Source organism: Sinohyriopsis cumingii, chromosome 15 (assembly GCF_028554795.1).
Source record: "Sinohyriopsis cumingii isolate HCF-2022 chromosome 15, ASM2855479v2, whole genome shotgun sequence".
Classification (NCBI taxonomy): Eukaryota; Metazoa; Mollusca; class Bivalvia; order Unionida; family Unionidae; genus Sinohyriopsis; species Sinohyriopsis cumingii.
Window position 1 is genome coordinate 31368057 of NC_142975.1, and position 14379 is coordinate 31382435.

General features: G+C 37.0%; 1 protein-coding gene across 1 annotated transcript in view; it reads right to left on the minus strand.

The window, feature by feature from the left end:
- LOC149781499 (uncharacterized) overlaps positions 1-14379 on the minus strand; it is a 314868-nt gene that overhangs the window by 254870 nt on the left and 45619 nt on the right. The window contains exon 5 of the mRNA XM_089934975.1: positions 8816-8896. Coding sequence (XP_089791101.1) covers positions 8816-8896 — 81 coding nt within the window. The remainder of the gene's footprint in view (positions 1-8815; positions 8897-14379) is intronic.

Sequence of the window (14379 nt, forward strand, 5' to 3'; positions counted from 1 at the left end):
ACTCCCAATTATTACAATATATCTCTCATTTTTTATTTCTCATAAAAAATGCAACTTAAAATAGATATATTGTATGTAATCCACAGAAGCCATGTTCTATTTTATCACCTGTGAATAATGTTGTGATGAAATAATTATCACACTTCAAAGAATATTTTCTTCAGTAAACAGAATGTTAAGTTTAAACATTATACATGTAAATTTATGTGATTTTTGTTAACTCTACAACAATACCAAGGTCAGAAATAAACCAGAACAACAAAACTTTAAGTAATTAGTTTCAATCCCACGAATGATCACTGTTAACATCTCCAGTCCCACCTTGCATTAGTGTACCATATATAAAAACATTAATTGCCATCATAAAGTTAAAAGAAGTAATAAAAAAACATACCATGCAGCATATGTGCCCTCAAAAAAGTAATTCAGAATAAAAATGCTACTAAGTAAACAGTGTTAAATGCCTTTCGATTTCAGAATAAGGAAAAAGGTGGGATATAAAATGTTGGAAAATTAGTTCCCACATGTATGTTGGCTTGAGACTGATTTTAGGCACCATTAGTTACAACAAACAGGGCATCATTTATTTCCTACTCAATTGCTGGTGTTTACTGAACACACGGTTGAACATGGTTTCTTTGAATTATGTTAGAGGGCCCAGTCCTTTTCACATAAAAATTTCAACGATAAGAAATAATTGTTAACACTGGTCAACAGTGAAATCATTACTGACTTGAAAAGGCCCTAATCTGTAGTATTTTGGTGTGCCGAACACGAATATAACCGTGAAAAATTTGTATTGGCTCTCGTTTTGAAGATATTCATATACCTCATTTTCTATGTTTCACTGTGTAAATTTCTCCAGTAGGACTGCAGCAACATCCGGAATAATGATGTAACATTGCATAATACCATCATGCTCACATCATCCACAGTTGATTGCATCATTTTCTGATGCAATGCAATACTAATGCCATGCGGCTGCTGAAGTAAGTTGACGTCAGCAGTGTACTATACATGTGTAGGCCTATTATACTAATGCCAGGCGGCTGCTGAAGCTGACGTAAGCAGTGTGCTATATAAAGCCCAATCAGATAGGTTCAGCATTTAAAATATTTTAGACGTTGTGCGAGACAGTTCAAGCTACTGTTACATAAAACTTATTATTTTATCCATTTACGTACAATAAAGAACAGTAATGCCTCGAAAGTGTGTTAATACCGCGGACAATTTTTGCTATATTTGTGGGGAAGTGACATTTGCCAACCAGAAGAAAAGTATCAATTCTCAAATGAAGAAGGCATATCATCTTTACTTCGGATGCAAGGTTGGTGACCAAGACAAGCCTTGGGCTCCGCATATATGCTGTGCTACATGTACAACACAGCTTTCACAGTGGTTGAATTGCAAAAGGTCATCAATGCCGTTTGCAGTCCCAATGGTGTGGAGAGAGCCAAGCAACCACCTAAATGACTGTTACTTCTGCTTGGTTCCTCCTCTTTCCGGCGGAATAACGAAGCGAAAGAAGTCGAGAATAGTCTACCCAAACATTCCGTCTGCATTGAGACCAGTTCCACATGGTGAGGGACTTCCTATTCCAGAACCTCCAGCAGAATATTCTCTTGATTCATCTGACGAAGACAAAGGTGAGTCGACCTGTTCTTCTCCTGGTCCATCAGCATGCAGTGATCCAGATTTTCACTGTGGTGCATCATCAACCCCACACAGAATAACACAGGAAGAACTAAATGACCTGATTCGTGATTTGGACTTATCAAAGAACAAGGCAGAATTGCTAGGATCAAGACTCCAACAATGGAATCTTCTAGAAGAAGATGTCACAATTACTGCATATCGAAAGCGCCACCAGCAATTGGAGCCTTTCTTCAGAAAGGAAAGTAATCTGATATTCTGTTCCGATATTGAGGGCCTCATGAATGCTTTAAAAATCACTCATGACCCACAAGAATGGAGACTATTTGTGGACTCTTCGAAACTGAGTCTCAAGGCTGTGCTTTTGCACAATGGAAACATTCTTCCATCTATTCCAGTAGCGTATGCTGTCCACATGAAAGAGACATACGATAACTTAAGGCAGCTACTGAATTCCATTGAGTATAACAAGTACAGCTGGCACCTCTGTGGTGATTTGAAGGTAGTTGCCCTTTTAATGGGACTGCAGCAAGGATATACAAAATACATGTGTTTCTTATGCGAGTGGGATAGCCGAGCAAGGGAAATGCACTACATGAGGAAGGAATGGACTCACAGGCAGAATGTAGCCATTGGAGAGAAGAATATCCAACACCCAGCTCTGGTTGAGGCTCAGAAAATCTTGCTACCACCCCTTCACATCAAACTAGGTTTGATGAAGAACTTCGTGAAAGCCATTGACCGGACTTTGCCAGCATTCCGATACCTGCATGAAAAATTCCCTCGACTCAGCGAAGCAAAGATTAAAGAGGGAGTTTTTGTGGGTCCTCAGATTCGAGAGCTTTTCAAAGATGACCGGTTCAACAACTTGCTGGAAGGTGACGCGAAAAAAGCATGGAATGCTTTTCGCCTAGTTTCTACAAACTTCCTCGGAAATGTTAGGGCAGAAAACTATAAGGAACTAGTAGAAGACATGTTGATGAAGTATAAGAAACTTGGCTGCAATATGTCTCTAAAGATTCACTTCCTTCATTCCCATTTGGATTTCTTTCCTAGCAACTGTGGTATTGTTAGTGATGAACACGGCGAACGTTTTCATCAAGATATCGCAACAATGGAACAAAGATACCAGGGAAAATGGTCCACTACAATGCTGGCTGACTACTGCTGGACACTCCTCAGAGATGCTCCCGAACAGCTGTACAAGAGACAGGCGAAGAAATCTAAGATGTAGTCAATGACTTGATTTTTTATAGGTAGGCTATTACAGTTGACCTTTTACTATTGGAATGCATTTCGTTATGTAAACATTAATTTCTTGCAGATTACAAAAAAACTAGAGCCAATTTTGCAATTTGACTGTCATATTCGTGTTCAGCACATAAAAATTGATAAGAATTGACTAATTTTATTTCAGTAACATGACTTTTGTAAAAATTTGTTGTCCAGTGTAATTAGTCACACTGGCTTTCTTGCTAGTTTTTTTCTTCAGACTAACCTTTAGCCATTGTGCAGTTTGTGGCCAATGCTGACCAGGATATGAAAAGAGGGCACATCCTGGGGGACAAAAAGGAACATCACAAGGAGAAATGGCACATCCCTTGGAGAATTTCATACATACTGGACCCAGAATATTGCTCAATATTGTGTGAAAATACGGCTTAAATGTGGTGAAAAACGTCCCAATTTTCAGTCCCAATCTCCCTAATTGTTTATTCAATCTCCATCCTTGGCTTTTGAAAAGTTGACAGGTATGTGTTAAATATAATATGATAGGCACCTTCTCCCAACATTACATTTGGCAATAAACTGCCTTTTTGCAATGAAATTAGTGTATTTTCTAAACATTCAAGTGATCCACATGAAACAACCAATTTCATATTTTCACAGATTATTAAGGTACACATGAACAATGAATTACAAGAATATTTTGGTTCTCACATGTGGACTACTTGAAGAAAAAAAAATTCAGTCTATTTGCACTATCTGACATTAAGTTGAATCTCTATAGCAATCATGTATTCCTTACATCTAAAACTGACATTTCTACTATAATGAACATATTTAATGATTTACAGAGAAAATATTCCTATTATTTTGGAATCACCAGTGTTGTTATAAATTGAACTTTCTGTTGTCATCAAAAAAATTTCCAGACATGTTTAACAACTGCATGGAGAGATCAGTTCTTGTAAAAGTGACATCAAGATCATCAAAGTTTATTTGTTACTTCAAAATTTACCTCAGATACAAACTAAAGCATGCAGTAATCTTGAACATTTTAACATTTTTATTTGACTTTTGAAGATAAAGTAGTCCCCCTCATGAATGGTCCCTCTGAATATCGACCACCCACTGTTTACAGCCAGAATCCCTTGGTACCAATGAGTTTGTGTTCAAAAGTGCTCCTCAATAAAAGATACCTCTCCAATGTGACCTCTGGTCAGCATATTAGTACAAAAATGTAATTTTTACCCCTTACAAGCATTCAATTTTTTTCTAAATATATGTCTAGAACCAATATTTAATTCATTTAGTAAGGTCAGTAATCTGATTATCTTCACCGATGTCTGCTTTCAATGTCATGTTTTCCTTACTGAAAGAGGTGTACACAAAAGTACATTGACTACTAAGGTTAATATTATATCATTAATGCAGACTTTTCCCCCAGAAGTCCTCAAGAGTGGAAAACCAGCACTGCTCCAGCCCCTACACATACTCCTCTGTCTCTGCTGGGAACAGGGATACATCCCACAGGACATGCGTGACACCAACATCGTCACTTTGTACAAAAACAAAGGAGACCATAGTGACTGCAACAACTACCGGGGCATCTCCCTCCTCAGCATCGTCGGAAAGGCTTTTGCCTGTGTTGCCTTGGTGCGCTTGCAGATCCTAGCCTCCCGCATCTACCCAGAGTCCCAGTGTGGATTTCGAGCCGGCAGGTCAACTGTAGACATGATCTTCTCACTACGTCAGCTACAGGAGAAGTGTCGTGAGCAGCAGATGCCCATCTACATTTCCTTCATAGACCTGATGAAGGCGTTTGACCTGGTTAGTCGGAGTGAACTCTTCAGACTCCTGCAGAAGATCGGCTGCCCCCCACGTCTGCTTGCTGTCCTCATGTTGTTCCACGAGAACATGCACAGCACAGTGTGCTTCAATGGTGCAACATCGGAAGCCTTCCCAGTCATCAGCAGAGTCAAACAAGGCTGTGTCCTTGCACAGACGCTCTTTGCCATCTTCTTCTCCATGCTTCTCCAGTACACATTCAGGGACTGCAGCGAGGGAGTGTAAATCCATACCAGGGCTGACGGCAAGCTGTTCAACATCGCCCATCTCGGTGCTAAGACTAAAGTCACAGAGGTACTCATCAGTGAACTGCTCTTCGCCGACGATACAGCCTTGACATCACACACGGAAGATGGACTTCAGCAGCTGGTATGCTGCCTCTCCCATGCTTGTAAGGAATTTGGACTGACCATCAGTTTGAAGAAAACGACCGCCATGGCGCAGGATGCAGACTCCCCTCCGTCTGTCACTATTGATGGTTACAACTTGGAAGTTGTCGAGAACTTCACATACCTCGTGTCCAACATCTCTAGCTCACTCTCCATTGACTCTGAGGTGAATGGCAGGATTGCCAAGGCAGCAGCAGTGATGGCCAGACTTAACCAGAGGGTCTGGAACAAACCCAACCTCACTGAGAAGACCAAACTGTGTGTCTACCAAGCCTGCGTGCTCAGCTCACTTCTCTACAGCAACGAAACATGGACCTCTTATGCAAGACATGAGAGGAAACTCAACAGCTTCCACCAGAGATGTCTGCGGCACATTCTGCACATACAATGGCAGGACAGTGTACCCAACACAGAGGTTCTAGAATGCGTCAACATGAACAGCATGTTCTCCATTCTCAGCGAGAGGCGCCTTCGCTGGCTTGGCCATGTCAAGAAAAAGGACCCAGGCCGTATTCCCAAGGACCTGTTATATGGGGAGTTAGCAGAAGGTGCACAACCAACTGGATGACCACATCTGTGCTACAAAGATGTTTGCAAGAAGGATATGAAGACAGCAAACATCAATGTCAACAACTGGGACAGCTGTGCAAACAACCGTTCCAGCTGGCGTCTAGCTGTCAGGCAGGGAGTTCAAAACGAAGAGGAAGCTGAAAAGAGAGCTGGAAAGAAGGATAAATAAAAGCTTACTTTGGAGCTACGTCATTGTCTTCCGTAGACGGATGGATGCCAAGAAGACAAGAAGAATGCCAACTTTTACAGGAAATGGCATCAGCAATGTTGTAATAGTTTTTGGCTTCACAAAAAGGTTGAGTTTTTTCTCTTTGATGATTATGACCAGCAATAGTATCAAGATCATAACATGGTCAGCATAGGCTAAATATAGATTTTGTAGTTTAACACACAAGAAGAAAATAACCTTGTAGAGAGTACCAGACAAAGACTGAACCATGTGACAATACATGTATTACTTCCTTTATAAACAAGATATTTTGCCTACTCTAAAAATTTTTTAACTGCATAATTAAATTGCAGTACTGTACAATTAGCAACATAGGAATAAATCATTACAAAACTTTAACATGTCATCATACAAATGAAGAATTAATACTTTAGAAGAAAAAGTAAAGGTTATTTCACTTGGTGACAATGATGAATGTTCAAGAGTTCTTGCCTAAAAATGTTATGTTGGGAAGACTCAAATAAACAATACCCTGTCAGATAAGGGGAATATTCTGCAGCAGTGGGAAATTGGAGTAAACGGAAAGAGAATTATTTTAAATGCTAAGGAATGTATGCACCAAGATTTAAATGATGTTTTTGAATGGTTTTGCTCTGCGCATGTCAATAATATCCTAACTCACATTTCACGCTGAAGAATAAGAACTATTAATTTAGGTTAACTTGAAGTCTGTTCTTAAGATAAAAAGAAGAAGCTTTTAATAATTAATGGAACCTTTATATGAAGATATTAAGTGCTTTCAAGTTATCTAGAGCTTTCTTACTACATCTACCAACTTCTCCCAAATATAGCCCCCCTCCCCATGAATGGAAGTAATTATACATCAAGAAATTGCTGAAAATAACAAAAAATTATGTTCTGTAATTGTACGTTTACTGTTTGTATGGAGAAAAAAATCTATCATTGCTTAGTTGTATAAATAGTGTCTGTAAGATCAACAGCCATGATGGTTTAAGTGCTGACCTTGAGAAGATTATTTCAACAAAGTGGAATGATCGAGTCCCACATATTACCACATTACTTTTTTTTAAAAATACATGTATTTTTCATTTTATTCTTTGAATTTGTCAATTTTTGTAAACAAATAATCTTCATAATTCACATGAGTGAATTATTCTTTTAATTTTTTCACTCATAATTAATTTTCTATCGGAAACATGTCCACTTCTCACACTTGTAACAAGTTAGAATTCTATTTGGTACATGTTTTTTCTCTGAAGCATGCATTTTCTTAATTTTAATGAAGAAAGAGAGTTATATTTATGCTAATTCTTGTTAGAATGTACCTGTTTTATTTCTACCAACTTGATCGTTTATATTGATGAAATATACCTTTAAGGTGAACAACTCTATAATGTTCAACAAACAGATGAAATATGTTATTCAATTGACAGATGTATCTTAATATTTCTTACTGAAAGTGATAATTTGTTAATATTCCTCAGATTATATACTTATGTGATTCACCTCATTTACTCAAGTAAAACAAATAAAATCTAAATACCAGTTGACAGATAATTTCAAGTAGGACCATTTTATGCAAAACATTTCACTATTTTATCCATTTATTTTCTAAATGCCAGAAACAGGAAGATGTCAGTTTCTCTGCAGTTTGTTCAAATAAGACAAAGACCAATGAAAGGAGAAGCTTACACAGAGATTGAAACAGGTATTTGAGAAAATTCCTAAGGAAAACATTACTTATTTACAATAAAACTGGTGATATAATGTGCAATCATAATTTAGACTCCTTCCTTACTTGCCCTATGATAGACAGCTATCAGAAAATGCCAACAAGAACCATAGTATAGACCAGGAAAAAAATTGATGTAAGGGGAAGTACAATGAACGTTACCCAGCCCATTCCATATACTGGATGTAGTCATTCAAACTGCTTTATTTGTAGAAGACATGGTCCAATATTGGTGGCTGTTACACAAATATGCGTATATGATTTCTTTCTCTGCAAGATGATATTTCTCCCAACAGTGCTTGCTGATGTTCATACAAATGATGGGTCGTTCAAGGATGGCATATTGCAGACAGCTGAAGAAACCACAGGGTCCAAGAGTGGGTAAAAATTTAACCACACTTGAATTATGGATCCTGAATAAATATGCAATATTGCCTTACAAAGCAGACAAAGCAGAGTAGATTTGGATGATCCAAATGCCTTGGATGATGACAAGCATTAACCCTTGTTAGTTTCTGACCATTGCCAGCATGTATCCACCTCATGGTTTCAAGTGAGTAGAATCAGAAGTGTGTGCACATTTTGCTTTGTTCATGTGTAAAGTAAGAACTGGAATGTCAAATAAGCTTTTGTCTACTCTCTTCAGTGTCAAACAAAGTATGTAAGGCAGGCAATATAATCAAACATACATCATTATTGGCTTCCTTTACTCCCCTGAGTTTGGGGTTTTAACATGTTTCTAGGAGAGTAGTCACAGATACCTACTTGCCTGTTGGCACAGTCTCTGGAAACTCGTCATCATCATCTGCCATCTGTACTGTATGTACATATATATATAATTCAAGTCACAGAGTTGCAAAAATCTGTTTGGTCATCAAGTCTGCCAAAAGCAAAGTGGAAGAAATGGAGATATTTAAGACACATTCTTCCTAATTTATGGACACAATTTATCAGATTCTTAGGAATTTCTTCACAATTTGGAATGCAGAAATTTTGCTAAAAATATCACTATTTCATAAAATCTGGAATGACTGACTGCTCTGCAAGTATTAGCCATCAACGAAGATAAATAAAGGCTCATCTGTTGATAGTGTAACATTTAAATTCATGTGGAAAAACAAAAAGGCTACAGATGGACAGACAGGGTAACAACCTATGCTCCAAAACACATTTCTTACCAATAGTTTTTTATACATAATAAATGCTTACCTCAATCAACTCGAAACCATAGAGCTTTCCCTTTGTGAAGAGAATGGTACTGATGGGAAGATCAACTTGATGAAGAAGAATCTGCAAATTTAACATTACAAGAATTTTGTTAAAACTCTGTATATTTGTATCCACTTAATGCATGCAGCATAAAAAATACTGCCAACGTGCTAGTCCGATGCCATCTAATTTCACGGCGGGACAACTGAGTAGCTAAATCATAAATTGTATTATATTACAAAAATAATAGATACGAAGTGAAAACTGAATAATGCTGAATTGTTTCTGATGACCACTCATGAATCTGGGTGTGATGGAAAAATAAATAACTTGCATATAGTCTGTGATCAATATATGCTTGTAGCTTCAATTAAAAACATTTTTGCATCTATGTAATGTTATGTCAAACTCCCAATTTCATCATTGAGTTACTGGATGCTTCAAAACCAACTGACGCTACATAAAACAAACACAGCCAAGGAAAAGGAATACGATACTAAACAAAAAAAGTGTTTTAGAAACTTCTGGGTTACAGAATTTGCTTGGACTATCTATATATATATATATATATATATATATATATATATATATATATATATATATATATATATATATATAAATATATAAAAGCTGTGTGCACACTAAAACATGACAATACTGTTACCTGATCAACAACATTCTGCTTAAGTGTATGTACATGATAACTATGCTCAAGGTACATGTATTTTTAATGTTTGTTTTCCATGATTGATCTAACAATTTTGGATTAATGCACCCTCAATATTACATGCTATTTTTTTTCTCCAATACCCTAGCATATTATGGCTGGAGGAACCCCAAAGTTTGCATCTAAAAAATACATATATTCAATAGTTTCAAACTTTGCCTACAGTTTCCTCATCAGCAGTGTGAAAATTTCACACAATATAAAAACATTTTTTAATATACTTTTAAAGAAAGTATATATTTTCATGCGTTTCCAAATGTGAAGAAAGAATGTTAAAAAACATCTTTGCACAACTTTTTCTTGATCATAAATTAGACTTTGCTTCATTCTGATTTACTCCTACAGCATATTCTGAAGAAGCAAAATATTAAAACATGCTATGATGTTCATTTTTACAGTTATAAGTGAGATGTTTGCATCGCTGAAAACACCATATGAAATAAAAAATGGCCAAAAAATTCACAACACTTGCTGAAAATGTATGCATACAATTTTCAAGTGACAATAGTGATCATCAAAATCACCATGGAAGCAGTTTAACAGGATGAAGTTGGGTTACTATTAGATTTGGTGAAGAAAATGACAGCAATTTCATGACTGCATTTCTGATGTAATTGAATGATAAATGAATCCATCAAGAGCCTGCTTATTCCTTATAAACCAGTTAGTCTTGAAGCTTTTGTCCCTCACTGCATGAAAACCAACTGTCATCTGAGATGTCACCATCAACAGCAGCAAACAGGTTTCACCAAAACCCGAGTTCTATGACTCACCATAGACCTACAATTCAAGATTGTGGATAGCTTCCTGACAAAACTTCTATTAAAACAATGACAATTTATTCTACAAGTACCCTGGTTGTAGCTGAAAATCTTAGCCCAAGAACTTTCAGGAATTGGGTTTCTCAATGCAAACACTTTCCTGATGAAGAATTGGGTGAACCTGAAGTCAATATTTTGAAATAGCCAAAGATGAAATTAAACCACCCTCATGTAATGGCGAATACGGCGATGAAACACATTTTCATTCATATAAAATGCATTGACATTCAGTACACACAACTCCTTGACAAGCAGCTTAGAAGTTTGTGACTATTAAGTAAGCAATTATTTCTTTTGAAGCAAAGCATTTGTCAATTCTGGCCTGAAATTTTGACTATTGTTCCTTGACACCTACAACACGTGCTGTAAGCAGCTGTGTAGGCAATGAGTCTTACATTTGGTTTGGATGAAAAAAAATGACCCAATTAATTCAAACTTAATTTTAGGCAAGGTGCATCAGATAAAAATGTGAAAATTATCCCCAAAAAGGTTTCAAATGATGCTCTTAATTGACGTGTTGAGAGCACAATTTGCAGATTACATGGATCAAATGCAATTCGGAAATTCTGACTGTCCTTTACTCATGTTAAAATATGCACTAGACTATAACAAGGCACAATGATTAGTGTTTTTCACTTTGTACAAATGCCTACAATTTCATGTAAGTGATCACCTACCAAGAAATTATGACTTAATGAAAAACTAGGTCCAATGCTATTTTCAACAACATATTTACTTCCCAACAACTTCAGCATAACTATATTTGACCCTGTTCAAGCAGACCACTTCTGGAACTATTTTTCTGCATATCTATTTTCTTTCTGTACTTTGGATAACAGAGCCCCACCTTTGAAAACTGGGTCTAATTCTGGTGTTATCATTGATGACAAGTCAATGGATCAGGATCCTGATTCTTATTCTGGCTATGTTTCAGACTGGCAATCAATGGAAGCAACAGACTGTGATGCTTTGTCTAAAGAAGAGTTATGTACGGATCTGGATTAAATCAACAATAAGCATCAATGACCTGGATAGTAAACAGCAAATATATCATGCTGATTTGAAAGGAAATTTAATAAATTTGACATAACATGTATCATCTACTTTTCCGTTTTTTCTGTTTTCCACATTTAATTATAAAAATTTCCTTGCTAAGGGATAATAATCTTTACCATCCATCATTTACCATTGTGTTACTGATAATACTGTGTCCTGAAAAGGTTGCTTCCTTGATCTGGATAATTTACGATTATTAAAATTTCTTACTCAGAGCATAAATATCTTAAGAGTTCAAAATTGTCAGCAATATCACACTGCATCATCAGCAACTACCAATCTCAAAGTATCATGTGACCATTACAAGTCACATGATCAACAGTAGTCACTGATGAAGGCAGTGTGATAATGACGTAAATTTTTAACTCTAAGATATTTATGTTCTGAGTAAGGAAAAATTAAAATAATCATATTTTGTCCTCTTGTATAATGAAATGCTGGACAAGTTGGTTGTGGACAGGACTAGTAGTATTTTCAGACAATGATTCTTGTGGGCCTGCAGGACTTTTGGCACACACTGAAAGCATGGCATAAAAAATCAACTTCTCCAATGCCTAGGACTAGATCAAATATGACTATGGTAAGCCCCCAGTTCAAAAGGTACATCTCCACAGGAAAGTCCAAATAGATGAGAGAGACAAGTCATGCACAGTTCATAATACTTCATGTTCTGCAAGATTTATAATCGGCAATGTCAAAATAGTGCATATATCTACACCATTTCATGGAACCTTTTGTATCACAAGGGACTACACGAGACGATGCATAGGTCATGTGACTAATCAGTACACAAGCCCAAAGTGATGGTCAGTTCATGGTTTTAGCTACTAACATAATTTTTGTAGTTTTCACGTTAGTCCAGGGTGTCCCCTAATGTTTCAAGACTCCTTTAAAAACAATCAGACTTGAATTATCACAGTTCCCATTATTCTGCACTAAGTATACAGCAATTTCTTCTTGCAGCAAAGTTTTAGTGTACTAGCCATCGCTGTTACCAAAATGCCACTATTAATGGTGAATGATGTGCTGTGTGCACAATTAAAACCTGACTCCTGCTGGACATGCATTTTTGCAAGAAACTACAACTGACCATGCAGAGTCATAGATGAAAAAAAGGGTTTCAACACTGCAAATCTATCTAGTGTTAATGTGGTTAATGACACAGATATCGTAAATGTTATTAGACCTTGTGTCATGTGGATGCAGAGCAGTAAATTTGGTTAGCAAGGTTAGTTTTGCCCTCCTCACTGTATCTAGTCTTGAAATGGTTCATGATTCCCAAGACTGAGCATGTTATTAGAGCTCGTGTCATGGGGCTGTATCTAGCCTTGAAATGGTTCATGATTCCCAAGATTGAGCATGTTATTAGAGCTCATGTCATGGGGCTGTATCTAGTCTTGAAATGGTTCATGATTCCCAAGATTGAGCATGTTATTAGAGCTCGTGTCATGAGGCTGCAAATGTCATTTTGATTATTAGGGCTAGTTTTGCCTTCTTCATTTCAACTTTATGATTCCTTTCAAATATTTTTTACGTGAATAAAGGCAAAATTGTCTGAATATTTATGTAAATTACCAACTGTTCAATACTAGATTAGTATTAATTTCAAGTCATCCACTGCTGTATCATGAAAAAGAATACTTTCTGCCAAAATCAGTAAGAAAACTCTACTCTTGAGCTTTTAGCTAGCTCTTGAGCTGACTGGATGGGGGTATCTAAAACTTTTGTCACATATGTAGATTGTACTTCAAAATAATGATCATAATTTGTAAACAATGTCTGACCTTGTTCCTAGAGTGGAACATCAGTACTGGGAAGGGAGAAGGGAATTAGCAATAGCAACAGGTAATCATTAAAATTAGGCTTACCCTATTGAAAAACTACATCTTAATATCAGTAATATCTTAACTGTTGGTACTCCATAGCTGAATTTCTCAGTTTAGTGGGAGGTCTGATGATCCCACAACTGGCAATTGAAGAAAGAAAAAAAGACAAAGAATAATCAACCTCATAGGAGAGCAAGAGACTGCTAAATAAAGGAATCCATATGGGTCACATTCTGAACAATAATGACTTGGCCCATTGAGAAATGCTGTTGCCTTGATAGGCTAGCAAGCAAAGGTAAAAGGAGGAGAAAGTAGTGTGTGCACTAAAATGTGGCTTTCATCAGATCATCCATTGCTGCCTCATGGGCCTATCAGAATCATTCATCTTTGGAGATGAAGGAGTGAGACAGGTCCATGAGGCATCAGTCACGTGTACAAGAACAAACCTCATGGGCTTTAATTTTCATAAAGGACTGAACCCTATCAGCAAGGGATTGGTAAGTTCTCTTGATTATTAATGTAATCCACCTAGAAATGTTGGAAGCTGAAAAAACAGCTGAACCTTTAGTGGTTAGGAACAGACATTTCCTATCTACGCCCTTCAGAGGGTGCAAAACAAATACTGGAGATCTCCCAACTAAACATACAAAGTCTAACTTAGTCATTAATAGCACAGTTAACTCAGAAGTGGTGAAACCAAAGGAAACTGGATGTAATGCTAAAAAAAACTTTTTGGCAAAGGAGAAAACTGACTCATGATTCCAAACCGTCTTATAATTGCCATTGAACCCAATACAGCCCTAGTCTGCTCTATGAACTGCACATGTAGATCACTCCTTCATCTTGCTGAGGCTAAGACAAGCAAGAAAACTATCTTGAGGGCAAGATACTCAATGGAAGCTTCACTTAAAGGTCCATAGGGAGGTTAATTAAAGACCAGACACAAGACAGATTCCATTTAGGCAACTCAGAGACAATGGTCTCTGCATTTCAAATAACTAATCAGGTCTGCTAAGTAAGAATCCATCCAGAAGGCAGGGCCTTTTGGAAATTTTAGCGTGTTGGAAGGGACAGCTCAATAGGCCTTAACAGTAGAAACTGAGCATAGTTTCTCGTTGAAAAAGAACAGATAAT